A 20,490-nucleotide genomic window follows, 5' to 3' on the forward strand; every position below is an offset into this window, starting at 1 on the left:
ATTTAATCATTGTGAAATAAATTGCATAAGAAAAATACAATATGAAAGATAACTTATCACTCAATTATGGAGCATGCCACGATTTCCTACAGAGTGTTGTAGTGGATAAATATTCTCTTGTGTCAAATTGGCTTTATTTTTACCTACCTAATCCTGCTGGTTTTATTGGGTGAAGGCAACGGGAGCTTTACCTGAGTGAGGCTTTCAGAACCTGAAATTGTTCCAAGCCATTTCCTTCAGAGATTGCAGTGGAATTTTCAAGCTGAAATCTTGTTAGATTGCAATAGTTACACGAATTATTTAATCTGCATTTGAGACATTAAAATAGAGAACCTCAGAGGGCTTCACGTTTCTATCTCTCATTGACTTCACTTGGAGTTAGTCGCTGGAATAGTCTTGACGATTTGAGCTGAATTGCTCATTGCTGTGCTTAAAGCACAAATAAAACACCCATTTATTTGCCCTGTTTGGCTCAGATCTGCCCTGTGTGTACACTTTCATCATCCCCTTTATACAAACAGGAATTGTGCTTTTACTACTATGGGATAGATCAGAGCTTGCTCTTCTATTTTTGTAAAATGTTATTTTTGTGACGACTAAATTGTTTGTGAGCCACAGCAACTGCTTTTGCAGATGCAACTCAGTTTTAACACTGTTTTGCTCTTGCATTGCTGGCTCCTCAGCTGCAGCACTGAACCTATAAATACTTGTCCCAGATTTTTCCCAACCTTTGGGCTTCGGAGGGAAGAGCTGGAGCCAGCCAGCTGCGGCTCAGGTCCTGACTCACCCTTTCTCATCACTTGCAGTGTGACGTGGATTCATTTCACAAGAGGAAGCCAGAATTTAGCAAAATGAGAGCTGAAATCTTCATTTCCTCTGTCCCATGTCTGTCTTAGTGCAGGAGTCCTCAAAGATGCTACCCCTGCAATCTGGCACCCTGCCCTGCTCGCCATGGCATCTTCAAAAGCAGCTATGGACCTCTGTTTTGCATACACATGGCTTTGAATCCCATTTTCTTTCTGCAAAATGATGGTTTATGCAGATGAAAAAAAAAGGTGTTAGGATCCTGAGGAAAAAAGGGCTAAATAGGCATCAAAGGACTCCTGCAAGCACCCATAGATGCTGAGTGAGCTCAACATATAGGGTTAGATACCAGACTTTGAGAGCACAAGAGGTGTTTCCCATTTTCTTTGCATGTGAAGGGGCCACGCTAGAAGCTGTGACTTGGCCTGAGCACCCTGAATCGTATGCTCTCAAAAAGTGGTTCTATCTGGGAAGTCAAAAATCTCAGTGCAGACCACTTCTTCTGTCTGCTTTCCTTGACATTGGCTTGGTCCTCAAATTTCCATCATCCTGCATGTTTTTGTGAGCCTGTGTCTCCTGGCCATGCTAGTGCTTGGAGCAGCTGCAGCAGAAATAGGTCTTTCAAACATAAAGTGCCTAGAGCAGCACACTGGTTGAGTCTTCCATCCTGAGGGTTCTGAATATGTCACATGAGCATTTCTATCTCAATTCACAGTTGCTTGTGCCATGTATTTCAAGAATCTTTCATTGTTTGGCAGGAATCCTACAGTACAAATCAATGGGGAACACCCACTCTTGAGTGGATCATGGTTGATTAGTCTCTAGACTCTCTCATCCCGTTCTGGTCCCATCACCAGAAGGTTGCTATAAAGAGGTTCAGACTTAATCTGCAGTAGTTTTATGAAGAAGCCTTGTAAATAATTAAATGAAAAGAAGTTTGGTGAGTGAGTTAGCAAAGCTCTGTTTACTGGGCTTGTTTTAGGACACGATCCAGTCTGTTGGAACAGCTAAATTCCCACCAACTATATTAATACAAATAGAGTTACTCTGGAACTAGATTGCAGACCAGCAGGAGTTTCTTGCTAGTGCTTCATAAAGCTCAGCCACATAGAATTATAGAGGGGTCTGGGCTGGAAAAGACCTCCAAAGTTAACTCGTCCAGTCCGTCCTCCCTGCAGTCAGCAGGGACATCCCCAGGCTGCCCAGGGCCTCGTCGAGCCTCACCTTGAGTATTTCCAGGGAAGGGGCCTCAACCACCTCCCCAGGCAATGTGTTCCAGTGTTCCACTGCCCTCATAGTAAAGAACTTGTTCCTAACGTTCAATCTAAATCTACTCTTCTTGAGCTTAAAGCCACTGCCCCTCATCCTGTCACTGAAGAGCTTTGTAAGCAGTCTATCCCCATCCTTCTTTTAGGCTCCCTTCAGGTACTGGCAGGCTGCTATTAGGTCTTCCTGGAGCTTCCTCTTCTCCAGGCTGAACACCCCCAGCTCCCTCAGCCTGTCCTCATAGCAGGGGTGCTCCAACCCCTTGATCAATCTTGTGGCCCTCCTCTGGACCTGCTCCATCAGGTCAATGTCCTTCCTATATTGAGGGCTCCACATATGTAGGTCTCTTGAACGTGAGGATAGCTCAGCCAAAAGTTCCATGGCTGGATGTCCAGACACAAAGTTTCGACACAACAAATTCCCAAGTCATTGTTTTTAGAGAAAGCATCATAGCTTGAACTGGGGAGGAATAAACCCTGAGCTCTAGCAGTTGGGTTTTCAAGATTTCTCTGAAGAACACTAGTAAAAATAGAAAGCAAACATTTGAACAGGGGTTTTCTTTTTGTTTTATTTGTTGCTTTTTTTTTTCCCATGAGTTACAGCCATCGAAGTTGGTTTTGAGACGATAGCAGTGAAGGAGTCGCGTTCGTAAAGCATGAGGTCATGTAATTCATGGCGTTGTCTGCAAGTTTATTTCATATCATCAGGTTATAGTCTTAAAAAGCAGCAACAACAACAACAACAACAAAATCCTTTTGCTTTATTTATGCCACTTTTGCTTCTGTTGGTTAATAAATTTTTAAGACAAATATTCCAGGCCCCCGCTGATGATATCTTGCCCATTGAAATGTTTATAAATGCTCCTTTTAGCCGATTATGGTAATGTCTGCATTTTTGAGTTGGAGCTGGGGAATTGCAACTGCATATTAGTTTGCGTCAGTAGGAGGTTAATAGCCTCTCAGGGAGCAGGAGGGAGGTGGGGGAAAGCTGCTTCCTTTTCCAGACATCTGGACACAGATAGAATCAACAACTCTTATATATGTAAATCAAAAGTTACTGTTCTATATAAAATACTGTCATTTGCTGAGCTCAGATTAGGAGCAGACATGACTTGTCCATAAGGCAATAGCTGTATGTAAAACATGTAATAGGATCTTCCTCTTCTCCTGCCTCCTCAGAGAGCTTTCTCCATGGACATGGCAATTACGCTAATCTCGTCCTTGTGGGTCAAGCTGTGCCTTCCTCCCTGTACTCCTTTCAGGGATTGCCACAGCTGGGGTGCAGACCCCTCCCCAGAGTGCTGTATGGCAGCTTGAGCTACACACCTACCTCCATGGTGGTGCACAGGGACCATCTCCAGAGAGATGAGGTGGCCATGAGCATTCACCTAATCTCTCTGGAGTGATGCTATCACTAACAGGCTCTTTTTGGTGGTTCACAGTGATAAGACAAGGAACAATGGGTTCAAACTTGAACATAGAAGATTTCACCTCAACATGAGGAAAAACTTCTTTACAGTGAGGGTGACAGAGCACTGGAACAGGTTGCCCAGGGGGGTTGTGGAGTCTCCTTCTCTGGAGACTTTCAGAAGCCACCTGGATGCTTTCCTATATGGACTATCCTAAGTGATCCTGCTCTGACAGGGGGGGGTTGGACCTGATGATCTCTGAAGGTCCCTTCCAGCCTCTGATATACTGTGAGACTGTGAACAGCTTGCTCTAGGAGTTCGGTGGATTGCTAACTGGTAGCATCTCCATGGTCCTATGGAGGCCAGTCTTGCTTTGCAGTCAGCTGTAATAGGGTTTTGAAAGAGTGAGAGTTAATTTGGTTGTGTTTCAGATGAAAGGGGAAGTTTCATTGTGGAAGAGGGCAAAGTCATCCTTTGAGTTAATAATTAGGGTAATAAGAAAGGTAAGAATAAATTAGTGATTTTTCCAATCATGGAAGTTTTTCAGTGAGTCCACCTTGGAGTGTCACTGGGATCTGAACTGTGGTTTGTGTCTGTAAATGAAGAAGGATGACCAGGCAAAGAGCAAAGTTTGCAGCTGTTTGTTCAGAATAGCTACATCCAGAGCTGACTTGTGAAGATTTTGTAGAAGATTCACAGAAAGCTGAGTCACTGGGGATTAAAATAGCAATAAAAATGTCAGTAAGTACCCAGTAATACTGAGGCGAAAGGGTGACTCTTAACTTGTGTCATTCAGGAAAAAGATCTTGAAGTCAATAGTTTTATGAAAATACTGTTTGAGTGCTTAGCAGAAAGGAATTGAAGCCATCATTGTGTTACGCTGCCTTCAGGTCTTGAATACAGCTGAAGTCCCTCTCAAAAAGGGCATAGTAGAATTAGAAAAGACACAGAAAAGTGCAACAGTGTTGGATGAGAGTTAGGGAACAGCTTCCATACAAAAAAAGACTAAGTAGATACTGAGTTTTTCAGCTTGGAAAAGGAATGCCTGAGGGAGCTGTGCTCTATGAGACCATGAATGGTGAGCAGAACCTGAATGAGAAATGATTATTCATTAGTTTTAACAATAACAAGAAAAAAAAAAAAAGAGAGAGGGGCACCCAGCTGAATTATCAGGCAAAAGGCTTAGAAGGAACAGAAGGCAGTATCTTTTTCACATACACCTAATTAAACTGGTGAACTCTCCTTGACAAAAATAGAAATGGATTCAGAAAGGGTTTAGTCAAATGAATGGGAGCAGCAGCTCCCAATGGCTGTTCAACACCATTATCAAGATGCAACCTTCAATTAAGGCTCTTGCACCTCTCATTGCTGGTGTGTGACAGAAGACACTGAGGAGAAAGTCTGTCCTTTGCCCACCCTCCTGTGCATCCCTTGGGGCCAACACTTGAAACCAGGATACTGGCTTCCCAAATGCTTGTGTCAAAGGTTTAGAATTCCTGCTGGATTTTGGTGCCTGGGTTAGTCCCTCAGGATGACAGAGCTCAGGTTTCATAGTACTCAGGCAGCTGTTTTGCAAGTAGACTGATGAGCAGGGGCTGTCCACCTGCATGTAAAATAACTGAGAGCTTGTTGTGGGGCTGGGCTGGCAGGACTTTGTGGACTGTAACAAGCTCTTGCAGTCCAGGAGCCCGTCTCATGATAGGGAATTACATCCTGAAAGCCCAGAGCACCAGCCCACTCCAGGACTTCTTAAGAAAGTGCCCTAATTGTGGTTCATGTGAGCCTTATCTCCAGCAGATAGGAACAGCTATAATTATCCTGACAGCTGTGGAGTGCCACCACCTCATAATCAGCAAAGGCTTGGGGCCGAGCACTTCCCGTCACCGCTGGTGCATTTCTTGGAGAATATAAATCATGGCAGGTAGCTGCATAGATCAGTCATTTAAAAAAAAAAAAAACAACCATCAACAAACACAATAGTCATTCCTATGGTTAGAAACATATTTTTGGAAAGCAAGTAATACTTTAAAATAATTGGAAGTGCTTGTGCTTCCTCTGAGTGAGGGGGTTGAGATTAGATGCTGACTTCATACCTATTTTGGGACTGATGTAATCCTGGAAGCAGTGTTGGAGGTAGTGCTGATCCTGCATCACCGTGCATTAGAGAATTATTGGTTTCAATTTCTCCTCTGCAAAATCCTGGAAAGAACTGGGTGGGGAAAAAAAAAAAAAAAGGCATGACTAAGCCATTTTAAATGTAAAGGGGAAAATAGGTGCTTGAATATATTATTACAGGGGACCTCGTACGTGAGAAATGGTGATCCAAAAATGATTTAAAGCCACTAGATAATGAAACTGACTTGAATATTAAATATACATAAATAAAACATTTATTATGCTTCTCAATGCCCTTGTTATTCTCCAGCATAAATATGGGCTATCATAACCCATGCACTGTCTTGTCGCTTCTAATCAGCCCAAAGGCCAAAGGTCGTTCTTCATTCATACCATTTGTTTTGGGCAGCTGCAAAGCAGGCAGGTGAATTGTTGCATTGAGCAATTAGAAGGAATTAAAGGCAGTGGAAAGGCTATTGTGAAAGCTTTAAGAATCCCAATCTGACTAAAGAAAGAGATGAAGTCATATAAAAAGAAATATATGGTAATGTCGAGCTGGATGGGTTGATAATGGCATCTCGGTGCTGAGGTAGAATTACCTCCTCTCCCAGCAGCATCATCATTACATATCTCACGCCTGTGATCAGTAGATGTCAAAATCCTTCATATTGACAAATGCGCTGTCCACTTGCATCTGTGGAGAATGTTTTAGCAGCTGAGTGATTATGAATCAAACCCCAGAGCTTACAGCCCCTACTGCCTCGCAAGGCTTTCACATTTGTTGCCTGACAAGTAAATGTATCTTGACTTCCCTCTGAGGTTTTTTTTTTTTTTCTTCTCTTTGCACCGTGTTTGATGAAAGACATTTGGCAAATTGGCAGTGGTACCCTGTACATTGCAATTTGTACTCAGCATTAGGAATCTGAGCATGAAATGAGAGGGCAGGCTAGAGGCTAAAGGGAAAAAAAAAAGACAAAACAAAAAAACCCAAAGCCAGAGCTAACCAGCATGTGAATAGTCTTTCCAGGAGACAAATATGCAATTCTGCCTATTAAAATAAAACCTAAAAATACCCCCAGCGAATGTGCAGGTTTTTCCATTAAAATGAAGTTGTAAAACGTCAGTAAGTGGATTTTGAAGAATCAGCTGTAAAGATGTTCCCAGCTGAGGAGCGGTCAGCATCTTGTCTTTCATAGAATTTCTTCTTCTTTACAAGCAAGGGATTGCACTGGGCTCATGTTGTGGCTTCTATGGTCTGTAGGTGAGATCTTGGGTTTCTTGGTTTTCATTTGTTGGTGGTATCATAAAGGGGCAGATGGTTGCTCCAACCTCACAGTAGGCTCAGTAGCAGGCTTGAATTCTTTAAGTCACAGTGTTTTGAGGGTTTGGAGCAGTTTCTCATGGTCAGTTCCAGAGACCTTAAAGGAAACCATTCTCCAGAAATTGTTTCATCCCCACTCCCTGAAAATTCCAGACAGCTAACCAAGAATGGATACATCCCAAAATACATAGGGTTTACAAGCAACTAAAAGTAGAGCAGGACCATTAATAGGTTTTAGAAAAATAGGATCTCCATCTAAGAGGTAATGTCAGCACACACCCACAGAGCATGAGTGCATAAACTGGAATTTTACAGAAGCTGAGGCTTAAAAGGAAAGATTCATTAATATTGGCTAGTTTAGGCCTTGTGAGGAAGCAGCTTTCCTTTGTAGTCATCAGACAAGAGTTCTGCTGCATGCTGGAGAAAGTGCACCTCACTGTAACAGTTATGGGAGTTATTCCAAGCAGGACAACATCGTGGCCACCACCTTGTCCCATAATTTTTCAGACTGCAACTCTGCATTTGCTGCCTTTTATTTTTTCCCTCTGGGTGAAAGAAATGTTGTGTTTTGGGGGTTGCAGTGAAGGCAGAAAGCCAAAGCAGTAATCACCATGGTGGGTTCTGTGCTGTCTTCTGTTGCAGATGTCTGCTATAGAAAACATGGCTGAAAAGCTGGAGAGTTTCAGTGCCCTGAAACCAGAGGCCAACGAGCTGATCCAGTCGGTGCCATCCATGTTCAACTTCCGCGCGCCGCCCAGCACCCTGCCCGAGACCCTGCTGCGGAAGGGCAAGGAGAGATACACCTGCAGGTACCCCTGAAACTGCTCTGAGATGCCCTCTTAGCCTCCCCAAATTCCCCTGCTTGGGGTATTTCAGGGCTGTCTGTGCCCCAGGGAAAGCGTTTAACCCAGGGATTCTTACTTAGCTACTGGTGTTACAAACCAGTGTTTGTACAAAGTTTGAACAAAGTGTTTGCACTGTTTTCACAGAATCACAGAATTGTGAGGGTTGGAAGGGACCTCAAGGATCATCTAATTCCAAACCCCCTGCCATGGGCAGGGACACCTCACACTAGATCAGGTTGCCCAGAGCCACATCCAGCCTGGCCTTAAAAACCTCCTGGGATGGGGCTTCTACTACCTCCCAGGGCAACCTATTCCAGTGTCTCACCTTCATGGGGAAGAACTTCTTCCTCACATCCAATCTGAATCTCCCCACTTCTAGTTTTGCTCTGTCCCCCCTAGTCCTATCACTACCTGACACCCTAAAAAGTCCCTCCCCAGCTTTCCTGTAGGCCCCCTTCAGATACTGTAAGGCCACAATAAGGTCTCCTTGGAGCCTTTTCCTCTCCAGACTGAATAGCCCCAACTCTCTCAGTCTGTCTCCATAGGAGAAGTGCCCCAGCCCTCATTTGATAAATGAGGTGGAAACTATTATATAAACAATTCTTTTTTTTCCCCAAATTTTCTCATCACTTTCATATGCACAAGTGTGCTTTCATTATTGATTTTTTTTTTTGATCATAGACTACAGACATGGCTTCTTTTTTTTTTTTTCCCTTCGGTGCTTCTGGTTTTAATATCCAAAGGGATCAGTGATAGAATGTATGACTTATTAGGACTTGTGTGTACAGACCTTAAAAGAAAAAAAAAATCCACTGAAGATAGTCATTGTATATGCAGCCAAACTGAATGGGAGCTTTGTGGAGGAGAGCAGAATTAGCTGTGTGGGTATTTTGAAGGCTTATACATCACAGTGTGAAAAAATAAATGGGATGTTAAAAGTGAAGGGATGGCAATCTTCAAAGTCATCCCATGGAGCAACCACCACTCCTTCACGTAACAGAGTGCTGCATGTGCTCCCTCCCTGTGCACAATGGCATTAACAGAACAAGGCCACTTACAAACTGAATATTAATACATTGCTTGTATTAGAAATGCTGTGTCCAGCAGGAGTAGGGAGGTGATTGTCCCCTTGTACTCAGCTCTGGTGAGGCCACACCTTGAGTATTGTGTCCAGTTTTGGACACCTCAGTACAAGAGAGATGTGGGGATGCTGGACCCAGTGCAGAATAGGGCAATAAATGTGGGGAAGGGCCTGGAGAATAAATCTGATGGAGAGCGACTGAAGGAGCTGGGGATGGTTAGTTTGAAGAAGAGGAGGCTGAGGAGAGACCTCAGTGCTGTCTACAACTACCTGAAAGGACATTGTAGAGAGACTGGTGGTGGTCTCTTCTCCCAGGTAATCAGTGATAGAACAAGAGGGAATGGCCTCAAGCTGCGACTGGGTAGGTTTAGACTGGACATGAGGAAAATTTTTTTCATAGAAAGAGTGGTCAGGCATTGGAATGTGCTGCCCAGGGTGGTGGTTGAGTGCCAACCCTGGATGTGTTTAAAGGTGTTTTGGATGTGGTGCTTGGGGATATGATTTAGGGGTGAACCTTGTAGAATAGGGTTCTGGGTTGGACTTGGTGATCCTGAGGATCTTTTCCAACCTAAATGTTTCTGTGATTTTGGTGTTCAACCTAAATGTTTCTGTGATTTTGGTGTTTTTTACTATTTTTTTTTTTCCCTGTGGCATACTATCAAGTTTGGAGAATGGTTTTTAAATTGCATTGTTTAGGTCTCCATATCATCCTCAGAACTCAGAGGCGGTTTTTGAGGCTGGCATATCGGTTTATCTGATCTTTTTGAAAACATGTCACCTTCTCTCAAGACATGTTGTTATAGAAACATACCTTGATGGATTAGGTCTTTGAGCCTTGTCTGCTCTGATCCTATTCAGTGCACAGAATGGTGTCACGTTTGCTGACACGCAGAATTGGTTGCAAGGTTTGAAATTCGCTTGCATGGAGGTAGTAACGCAAGGCTTTAATAACAGCTTCTCTTGATTGCTAATCTGAATGTGGTCAGGAATCACCTAGCGAGCTGATAGATTTGGGCTGATCTTTAAAACTAGTTTGTTTTCATATATCCCTTGCTCATGCACATGAAAAGCTGCTTGGCTCCAGCAATTCCAGTCCCATTCTTGCGTGCCTGTTAGCATCTCAGTCACTTAGATTTGCTGAATGCTTTTATTGAGAAGTTGTTACACCGAAGCAATGCCAATGGTCCCATGTATGAATGATTCCATTTGGGCAGCACATCCAGGGTAGCTCAAATTGAGACGAAGCCAGCAAAGGTTGCGTTGTCTTACCAAACCTTTTCCTGTCACAGATACTGCGGCAAGATTTTCCCGAGGTCTGCAAACCTAACTCGCCACCTGAGGACGCACACTGGAGAGCAGCCCTACAGGTACTGCCACCCCTTACCCTGGTCTGTCTGTGACCCCTGCCTGGGGTGTGGTCAAGTGAACAAAGCAAAGGAATGAATGTTCAACAGCCTTGCTTGGCCAGCTCCAGCGCTCACTCCTGAGCAGCCCGTTGGTGACCCAGCATTGCACTGTAGCCCACTGATGACCCACCATGGTGGTGTGGTCTCAAACAGGGCTTTTTGTGCTCATCCAGACGTTGATGCTGCAGCGTTGGAACTGTGGAGATGGGGGAAGCTTTTGGGCCTAGATAATGAAATTCTTTTGGCTTTAGGCAGTCGCCCATCCACAAGTCATAGATTAATAAATTCCTGGAATGCTTGGAAGGGACCTTAAAGTTCATCTAGTTCTAACCTTCCTGGCATTGGCAGGGACACGTTCCGCTAGACCAGGTTGCTCAAGGCTTTATGCAACCTGGCCTTGAAAACCTCCAGGAAAGGGGCATCCTTGATCTCCCTGGGCAACCTGTTCTAGTCTCTCATGACCCTTAATGTATAGAATTTCTTCCTAATACCTAGTGTAAATCTACCCTCCTCAAGCTTCAATCCGTTCACCCTCATCCTATCACAACAAACCCATTTAAGAAGTCCCTTCCCAGCTTTCTTGTAGGCACCTTTCAGGTACTGGAAGGCTGCTCTAAGCCCTGCCATTCTGGCACTTCTTAACCAGCATGGCTGAAGTGATTTTCAGTAGTGCTCACAGTTATATTTTCCTTTGCAAAAATGTTTTTTTTTTTTTTTCTGTAAGAGCTCTGTGGTGTTGTTTGCAGCCCAAAGTTGGGTGATTTGATTGGGTCATCTGATTTCTGAAAGGTCCCAGTCAGTTGCAAAGGCATTGCTGTAATTATTTGTTTCCTGTCTGATCTGGATCCTTTCTGAGGTCTGCTTAACCAAAACCCATGTGGGTGTACTCTCTTGTTGATAAGAATATGTATGTGATACTGTAACCAGGACAGTCACGTGCGGAAATGTGGATGGAATCTTTACCTTATTAAAAATGAAAGACTATTTTAAATCAACTGGAAAGAAGCCAGTTCATGTTCCAGTAAAACAAATGCACCAATTTCTGCATTTTATGAGCTGTAAAGAGCAGAGTAAGCTCATTGTGTGTGAGGAAACAATATGTTTTTTGACTTTAGTCTCTTTAGGAAATGAGATTCACATTTAATTTGATTGAAGGAAGGTCCTGATGTATGTTTTACCCATCCACTACATAAAAGCCATGAGCAATTAGTAGCATAATGGACGATTTCAGCACTAAAAAAAAAAATGGACATCATTGACAAGCCTAAGAGAGGCACAGGAGAAGGAAAAGATTGAAAAACTAAAGTGGTGAAGACTGTTGGCTGGTTGCCAGTCAGAGAATTTGGAATAGTTATAGTATGACTTAGTAATGGCTTAAAGAGCAATACAGTAAAGGCTTTAGGGACTCCAAATCACTACAGAGTATGAAAATTGATGCCTCTGGTACCAGAGTGATAGACTAAACTACTCACATTGGCACGGTATTAAAGGTTGGGATTGTTTATTGCTGGTTTTTGCAAGATAACCAAATTTCCTCTGGGATTAGCAATCGAGCAAGCTAATTCCTCAAGAAAAGATTTAATCACACAGTATAATTTAGAATAGGAAAAGAAATAGCCCTTTTTTTTTTTTTTACCTTATTTGAGCATTAGAAGAGATCTGTTTCATGTTTTTCTTTTCCAGAAGTGTTTAATTGTATTGTATTGGCAGGACATGAAACAATAGAGTTTCTGCTCTACTGTTTTCAAACATCCCAACTTTGCATGCAACAGTTTTAAAAACATGGGAATCAATTACCCTAGCTAATTTGATGCCTTTAACTCTGAAATACTGTATTTATTCCTAAAATATAAATCTTAATGCAAATTAAAGCTAAAAAAGCCACCGTAGAAGTGATCTCTCCATTCCAAGAGAGCTCTCCAGTTGTTCAGGCACAACTTATCTTTATTCCAGGGAGGATTTTGCCAAGGTAGGGACCAAGGAGTTGCAGTGGAGTACTGAGGCTGAGCCCACAAGGTGCTTCACATCTCTTAGGCTCTGGCCAGCCTGATCTAGTGTGAGGTGTCCCTGCCCATGGCAGTGGGGTTGGAACTAGATGATCCTTGTGGTCCTTTCCAACCCTGAGTGATTCTATAATTCTATGAATGTTACATCTCCAGCTACTAAAAAGCCCTTTTCTAACCACTTGTTTTGTTTTATTTTGGTTGTTTTTTTTTTCCAGATGCAAATACTGTGACAGGTCCTTCAGCATATCTTCTAACCTGCAGAGACACGTCCGTAACATCCACAATAAAGAGAAGCCATTCAAGTGTCACTTGTGTGACAGGTGTTTTGGTCAACAAACCAATCTTGACAGACATCTAAAAAAGCATGAGAACGGGAACATGTCTGGTAGGTATGCCTTTTCCCTCCCCTGCCTGCCCTCCCTACCACCAGCCCTCACATACCTTCAAAGCTACTGAGTGTCTCTAGGCACACGTTGCTCTGCCCCGTCTGCTCCGATGAGCGGAGCTTCGGGAAAATATGTAAGTGCCTAAGCCCTGCTGACATTTAAAGTGGTTTAAAAATCCCAGCATAAACCCTTGTACCCTTGTATAACTTAATACTGCTGGATATGATGTCTTTTCTTTTTGGTTTTAATTGAGCCAAGCATAGCATTTTGAGAGCAAACTGGGAAGAATGGTTTAATCCCATCTCCGCAATCGCTTGGCTCTCAATAGGAGGCCTCGAATCAGAGTCTCGAGGGGCACTCTAAAAGATTTTCTTGGCACCTTCCAAAATATTCCCACTGTCAGGAGCTGCAGAGCACTTGCTGTTGCAGAGGTAATGGTGCCTCCCAAGTCCCAAAGCCAATTGGTCACCACACAGCAGCAGCAAAGGCAGCAGCAGGTAGCAGATATCTTTGGTCTGGGTTAAATATTATCAGGGCTTAATGAAAACCCTTCCTGCAGTCTATGTTTTGCTCCACTGGCAATAACCAGGCACATGCAGTGAATGGAGAGCTGCCTTTACCCCAGTGCTCAAAGGCCTACATCACCAGGCTCACAGTGCTAATGAACCTGGGTGATTATGTCAGTGGCTGCTCCATATTTTAAGCAAATCTGCATAATTAGTAACTAAAATGAAGTTCTGTTTGCTTGGCTCAGCCATTGAGCTGACACAGTTATTGACTGAGAGTCTTGGAGTCACAATGGAACAGGAGGGAAATGTTGAAATAGATACTTGGCAAAAGTGATTATAAGCCATGGGAATGGCACCCAGAATGCCAGAGGTTGTTATGGCTGGCAACCACTTTAGCCCATGGGTAGTAATATTTCCCTCCTAATTCCTGGGTTTGTGGCCAAAAGCTGATGGATCACTTTGAACAACTTTTTCTGGCTCTCACCCATTGTTTCAATTTTAATTTTGGATAAATGGTTAAATACAGAAAACATAAAGGAGCAACAACAGAAATCCTCTGCTTTGTTTCAAGGTACTGCAACATCTTCACCTCACTCAGAACTGGAAAGCACAGGGGCAATTCTAGATGACAAGGAAGACTCTTACTTCACAGAAATTAGGAATTTTATTGGAAACAGCAACCACAACAATCAGTCCCCCCGAAACTCAGAGGAGAGGTGAGTTGCAACTGATCTGCTTTCAAAAGGTACCGCTCCTCCTTTTCCAGATCAACTCTGATTTTTCACTTCTGTTGATGATCACTTTTAGCAATCTTCCAGCAAGCAGATTGCTAAAAGCCAGAGTAATTTTAGCAGTCTGCTTGCTTCAGTCTTCACCTTGGTGTCTTAGGAAAAGGAACATGTTGATTTCCTCCCCATCATGTATGAGCATATTTCCAGTGGCAGATGGTGGGCAGAAGGTTCATCTATGAATACATTTCTCCTTGCACAAGGAGTTCTTAGTTTCAAGTTCCCATCACTGATTTAAGTCTGCTGAAAAATTCCCTCCTTTCACTTTCTCAGCAGAACAGGTGAATTCTACATCCTGTGGCTAAATGCAGAGAGCCTTATGGTTTAAATGCACTATAAATGTGTAATTAATAAAGTAGACTAAGCTAAATTCTTGAATCAAATGGAGGTTTCTCTCTGAAAGTCTTTTCCTGTAAGTAACTCAATCCCAAGTAAGATGCTGACTGGCAAAAAACTCTGTGAGGCCATGGGTAGGTGTTGGTAGTCCACAGTGAGTGACTTTTTCCTGTTAAGATTTATTAAGTATCTGAGTGGTTTTGTTCCTCTGAACTAAGAGAAGAGAAACCACTTCTAAATATTTTCAGCTAATGAAAATACAGCTAAGCAGAAAAGGCTGTGGCATGGGTACACACATCAGCTATACATAATTCTTTGAGGGTGGCTTTGCATTATGCATTATTTGCACTTCAGAATTGGCATCACCTTAATCAGCATCAAAAATTTCTTACTGTTGGTGACAAACTTACTTCACCATCCTCTCAATTTTCAGAGGCCTTTGTGAAGGGATGAAAACGGTGGACACAAAGCAATTTCCACAGAAGTATTGGATTAAGTGATTACATGCATATTCAAATTTCATTCCATCTTGATTGGCAATGAGGGTTTGGGATTTTTTCTTTGCACATCTGGTCTCAACATGTCCTCCAACAGGAAGTCAGCAAAGTGGAAAGGTTGCTGGGTTGTGCAGTGTTTCCTTTCTAAATTTGGCACTTCAGACTGCTCTTGATGGATATTTTATCCCTGGCAAATTGCTGCATTTGAAAGCATAATTAGAGAATCTGTTTTCTTAATCACATGGCTTTTGTTACTTTGGTTGTAGTCCATCTCCCTTTCATTTCTAGCTGCCCAAATTGAGCATAACAAGCAAGCTGGCAGCCCAAACTGCTCAACAATTTCATATTTCTGCCTATTTAAATAAAACACGATAAAGAGATACTGCTCTGATTTTCTTGCAGTGGGGAGTGGCTGTTTCAGCTCTCCCAATCCTACACAGCTTCAGATATTTTTGATCCAGTGATACAAACAACCCATTCCTTAACTTTTTATTAATGCAATCCTAAACTTGTCACAGTAAGTTGGAATTTGCTGGGGAAATAGATGAAACTCCCTTGAGTTTGGGGAAATGATGCTGTTGTTACATAAGAAACCAGCTTTGCTCCCTAAGCAAGCACCTCTGCTACCACAGCAAAGTCGTAGTGCTAAATCCCAAATACCCTGCTAAGGCTCATCCTTATCTTGCTCCAGCTCTCGTTCTGTTCCATATTGTCCCGCACAGTTTGAAGCACGCAAGAGTCTTAAAGCAAACTGCGGGTGGACAATAAAGTTTCCATTTTTATAACTGTATTCCTGGAAGAGTAAGGACCTTTTGCACAGTGAGAACAATAGATGAATCAAGGCCTCTGTGCTCCATATCGCAGCCCAGCAGATAGGCTGGTGGCAACGAATTCCTGTGGCTCCAGCCACTTGAGCACTTTCACATCACTGCTACCTCTGGCCGCGTGCTCGGCAACGCGGTGATGACAAATCTCTTTAGCTTTCATTTAACGAAGTGCTCACGATGATCAGGATCCTCCAGGGTTGAGCCCATTAGCAAATGAGCCCCTGCTTCACTATGGGTGTTATGTCCTTGATAAAATCCTGTAGGAAGTAGTTAAGAGAAGTCATTGTATGAAAGCAAAGGGCAGCGTAATAGCAGCGGGTAGGCCAAATGGTATTGCTGTAATTACTCATTTAAGAGGAATAAATGTACTTTAAAAGGTATATGACCTTTCTTTTCATTACTTTTTACCCTTCAAATTAGTTAATAATGTAGTTCAGCGTGGAGGCAATATTGCAGGACCACTCTTCAGGTCTTCAGCAGAAGTTCCTTAGGTTCCCATGTATTCAATCCATACATGCAGTGAAGTAGTATAGCTTCATTCAGTGAACTAGTATAGCTTCCCAATGGGTGGTACCATGTAAAAATTAATTATGCATATAATCTTGACTTGAAAAACTCTGAATTGCAGTACTGGATGCCATTTTTTAAAAGTACTGGATCTGATTTTCAGATTTCTTGGCCCGTACAGCTGCTGTTAAAAGGCAATGAGTTGTTTTGTCCAGAGTACGTCTGTGATTGGAAACATGAGATGAAATAAGGCGTGAGAAAATTTGGAATGGGTATCTGAACATACCTCTGCCTGAACAGTAGTTTTAGCAGGACAACAGGAAAGTCCCATGCTGATGGTCCTGTAAAGTCCCACTGATTTTTGAGTGGAATGTTCTCCAATACTGCCTGAATGTCTGAAGCTAAACAAGATGTAAAATACAGAAATCACTTTATTCTACTGGGACAGATTGTTTTCAGTTCTGCCTACAACAATCTGCTGGCGAGGAGGTTTCATAACTGCTCTGTGCTTATTGCTTGGGTTTGTTTTGGTGATTTCAGAATGAATGGCAGCCACTTTAAGGATGAAAAAGCCATGGTAGCCAGCCAGAACTCAGATTTGCTGGATGACGAAGAGGCGGAAGATGAAGTAATGATGGATGAGGAAGATGAAGAGAGTGAAATGGCAGGGAAAGCAGTGAAAGAGCCTGTTACGAGTGACATGCACGAGGGGACTCCAGAGGAGGATTATGAGGAAACAAGTACTTTGGACATGAACTGCAAAGCTTCCCCTGGCAGGTTGGTTCCTTCCGGGTATTGGTGTGCCCGATATGTGAAGTACAAACAATAAACCATACAAGGGTGCCAACACCAAAGTGTGTGCCGTGGGAACCGGGCCCAAGTAGCCAGCTTCCCAGTTACGATAGCAACCTGGGGCTGTTTGGGTCATGACCAGCCTGTTTTCTGTCTCTTCATACAATCTGTAGCCCTTAAGGGGAAAAATAAATGTGCTCAGGGAGCTATTGTCGGGTTATGGGTGAGACAGGAAACGTTCATGGGAGAGACGTTATTTGCTTTGTAAACCGACCTGGATCTCCTGTACCATTCTTGTGAAAGGCTGTGGAGGCACCAGGAGAGAGACAACCTCTCCCTTCTCTGCTTCCCCTGCCCACCTCTTCAGGAAAAAAAAAAAAAAAAAAAGAGGAATGTCTTTTATTTCAGGATCACAATTCCAGGGTGGCTTGTGCACATAAAAACGGGGTAATTGCTCAGATCTGTAAATCAGAAGACAAGGGAACGCAGAGAGGATCATAAAATTGATGTTAAAACCTGATGTTTTTGTAGGTATAAAGAGGAGGAGTATAATAAGACTGGACTTTCAGCTTTGGACCACATAAGGCACTTCACAGATAGCCTCAAAATGCGGAAAATGGAAGAAAATCAATATAGCGAAGCTGAATTGGCAGCTTTCAGTACTTCCCAGCTGCCAGAGGACCTAAAGCAACCATTGTACAGGAAATCCAAATCCCAGGTAAGAGCTTAACTCAGTTAAAATGTTATTGTCGCCAAATACTCAGAGGATTCAGCTGTTAGTGTGTGGCAGGCAGGGTCATTCCAGCTTCATCAGGTGCAGCCATGCTCCACATCTGCACACCTCAGCCTGCCCCAGCCTCCCACCACACCCAGGAGACATGGTGGAGTGCTCTGGTCCTTGAGAATGGAGCATTTTCTTGCCTTTTGTGCTGTTTTTGACCCTGTCTGCCACCCACAGAAGTGGCTTGATAAGGTGTAGCCCCACTGTGCTTTCAGACAGCTGATGGAGTACAGTTTAGCTGCAGGCCTCACAGGGATGTGAGTCAATCTTCTGCTTGGCTTGGCTTTTTTGGTATTCATTTTGAAGTTTGGGATGTTACCACCTCTAGGTCCTCAGGCCATTTTTAAACTAGCCATGAATAGACTGAGATCCTAGTGCTATTTCTTGACTTTTTTTAAAACGGGTCTTTTCAGCCCCTTTGAGAGTTTCTTGTTTTAAAAACTGCAGCATGTGCCGGTAGAAGAGGTCAGCAAAGGAGACTGTGGTATGGGTGAAACACAGGACCAGCCAAGGGACACTGTGATTCCTCAGGCTCTTGAAAAGAGCCTCCTGTGCCAAGAGCCTGAAGGCAAAGGAGTCTCTGGGACCTTGTCTACAATCAAAGGTTTCTCAGAGCCAGATGAAAGCAGAAATTATTATTGCTATTAGTGAGTCAAAAGTGTCAGTGAAAAGGCTGACAGTGGTTTTACCTAATGCATTTTGATGTTCTTCAAATAAGTCGAGAACAGCAGCTGTAGCCTAAATGATGCCCTGACTGCGTAGGTGTGGCACGGCTCCAAGCTCAGCTCGGCACTGAGGAATCTCTGATCTCTTTGTCCTTCTTTTCCCCGTGCAGGCGTATGCCATGATGCTGTCTCTCTCCGACAAGGACTCCCTCCATTCCGCATCCCACAGTTCTCCCAACATGTGGCACAGTATGGCGAGAGCCGCTGCAGAATCTGGCGTCGTTCAGTCCATCAGCCACGTATGACATTGTGAAGTCTTACCGAGAATGGGACCAAGTCCAAACCCAGTAGCATGGCTCTTACCTATATGACTATTTAAAAGACTGCTGAGCAGAATGCCTTATAAATCTGCAGGGTCACTCATTTAAAGTCCGGTGACCTTAAACTGAATAATTTTAGAAAAGAAAAAAAAAAAAAAAAAGAAAAGAAACTATTTATTCTCATTATTTTGTTTTGCACAGCAAAGGCAGCTGCTGACTTCTGGAGGATCAATGCGACTTAAAAAAAAATTAAGTAAAAAAAAAAAAAAAAATCAATCAGTGGATTATGTAAACTGGGGCCAGGCAAAGTTGTCTTCCAGGTCACCCGGCTTTGAGGGGCAGGGGCAGAAGGGTTTAAGACTGCATTGATACACACATGGGCACTCCTTTAAAGTAGGAACTGAATCGATTCTCTTTTTTTTTTTTTTTGTATCAGCTAGTTTGACACAGGATGGGGAACAGTTGCTTTTCTGTACAAATCTCTTCGTTAAAGCTTTATTATATGCATTTTAGCCCTTCAGAGAAAGAAACTAGTTCTATCCAATGCACACTATCCATCGTAACCATAGAAAGAAGTAACAGGGAATATTTTGTTCTCTCCGTAATTCTTTTGCCTTCTCGACTGCGTCGTTAGGGGGAAAAAAACAAAACAACAAAAAAAAAAAAGGAAAAAAAAAAACGTGAAAAAAAGAGAGAGAAAGAAAAGAAAAAAAATAACACAAAAAAGGAACTCTGAGAAACAATACATAAGAGGCTTGTGTATATTGTAAACTATGAATGTTCACTACTCCAAGAAGCTAAATCATCCAGATAATTCCATGGAAGCACCGCGTCCATCGACAGCACCACTAGTCCGAATCATTGTAAGGAGCTTTTTGATTTTTGACAATCATGTCACTGTTTTGTTGTTTCCTTTTTCTCTTCCCCCCCTTTCCCTCTTCCCCTCTGATTTCTTCTTTGTGTCGTGTGTACCATGTATTTATTTGTTGGCAAACGATTGTTTGTTGATTAAAAATAGCACTGTTGGGATAACAAACAGCACTGCTCCAGTCCCCCACTGCCTTACGGTGTAAGGCACCCATGTGCTTCAAAAAAGTGAGGTGAACTGATCTGTGTATATGGGAGTGCAAAACAGTGTTTGAAATTTTCTTACATTCCTCTTTTATTTTATTTTTAATTTTTTTGGGTTGTGTTTTGGTTTGGTTTTGCCTTTTAATGAATTAAATAACTAATAGTCGCGACTTAGGAATTCTTATTTTTATTTTTTTTGTAATACAGTAAATCGATTCGATTGTATAAACAGTTATAATTTCTTCATGAAAGCATGATTCTTCTGATTAAAAAGAAAAAAAATGAAAAAAAAGAAAAAAAAAAGAAAAGAACCTGTACCCAATATTTTATGCTGGTCGTCTGCGAGCTTGTGTGATGTTATGTTCATGTTAATCCTATTTGTAAGATGAAGTGTTCCAAATTTATGTTTTAAGAAAAAAAAAAGAAATAAATAACAGAAGGTATTCAGTTATTTTTCTGGGGGTTTTGGTTTTTTTTTTTTTTTTTTGTTTGGTTGGTTGGTTTTGTTTTTTGGGTTGGTTGTTTTATTATTATATTTTCTTGGCCTTTAGTGAGGGACCAGATTCTTTTTTCTTCCTTTTGTTTATAATCTCATTTTTTTGGAAATAATCGGCAAGTTGAGGTACTTTCTTTAAATGCTTTGTACAATGTAACTGTTACGCATTTCAGTACATTACTATGGGAGGATCAACTTTAAAAAAAAAAAAATAAAGGACTAGAAAACTGAAGGCATCTTTTTTTTTTTTTCCTTATGGTCTC

At 42.4% G+C, this 20,490-nt stretch overlaps 1 protein-coding gene across 5 annotated transcripts in view; it reads left to right on the forward strand.

The window, feature by feature from the left end:
- Positions 1 to 18,748, forward strand: part of MECOM (MDS1 and EVI1 complex locus) — a 50,782-nt gene extending 32,034 nt beyond the window's left edge. For all 5 annotated transcript variants that reach the window (XM_054386136.1, XM_054386133.1, XM_054386135.1 and 2 more), the window contains 7 exons: positions 7,557 to 7,723; positions 10,130 to 10,207; positions 12,468 to 12,637; positions 13,719 to 13,863; positions 16,643 to 16,879; positions 17,426 to 17,612; positions 18,511 to 18,748. In XM_054386136.1, the coding sequence (XP_054242111.1) occupies positions 7,557 to 7,723; positions 10,130 to 10,207; positions 12,468 to 12,637; positions 13,719 to 13,863; positions 16,643 to 16,879; positions 17,426 to 17,612; positions 18,511 to 18,645 (1,119 nt within the window). In that variant the 3' untranslated portion in view covers positions 18,646 to 18,748. The remainder of the gene's footprint in view (positions 1 to 7,556; positions 7,724 to 10,129; positions 10,208 to 12,467; positions 12,638 to 13,718; positions 13,864 to 16,642; positions 16,880 to 17,425; positions 17,613 to 18,510) is intronic.
- The last annotated feature ends 1,742 nt before the right edge of the window (positions 18,749 to 20,490 follow it).

Source organism: Indicator indicator, chromosome 13 (assembly GCF_027791375.1).
Source record: "Indicator indicator isolate 239-I01 chromosome 13, UM_Iind_1.1, whole genome shotgun sequence".
In the NCBI taxonomy this organism is placed as follows: domain Eukaryota; kingdom Metazoa; phylum Chordata; class Aves; order Piciformes; family Indicatoridae; genus Indicator; species Indicator indicator.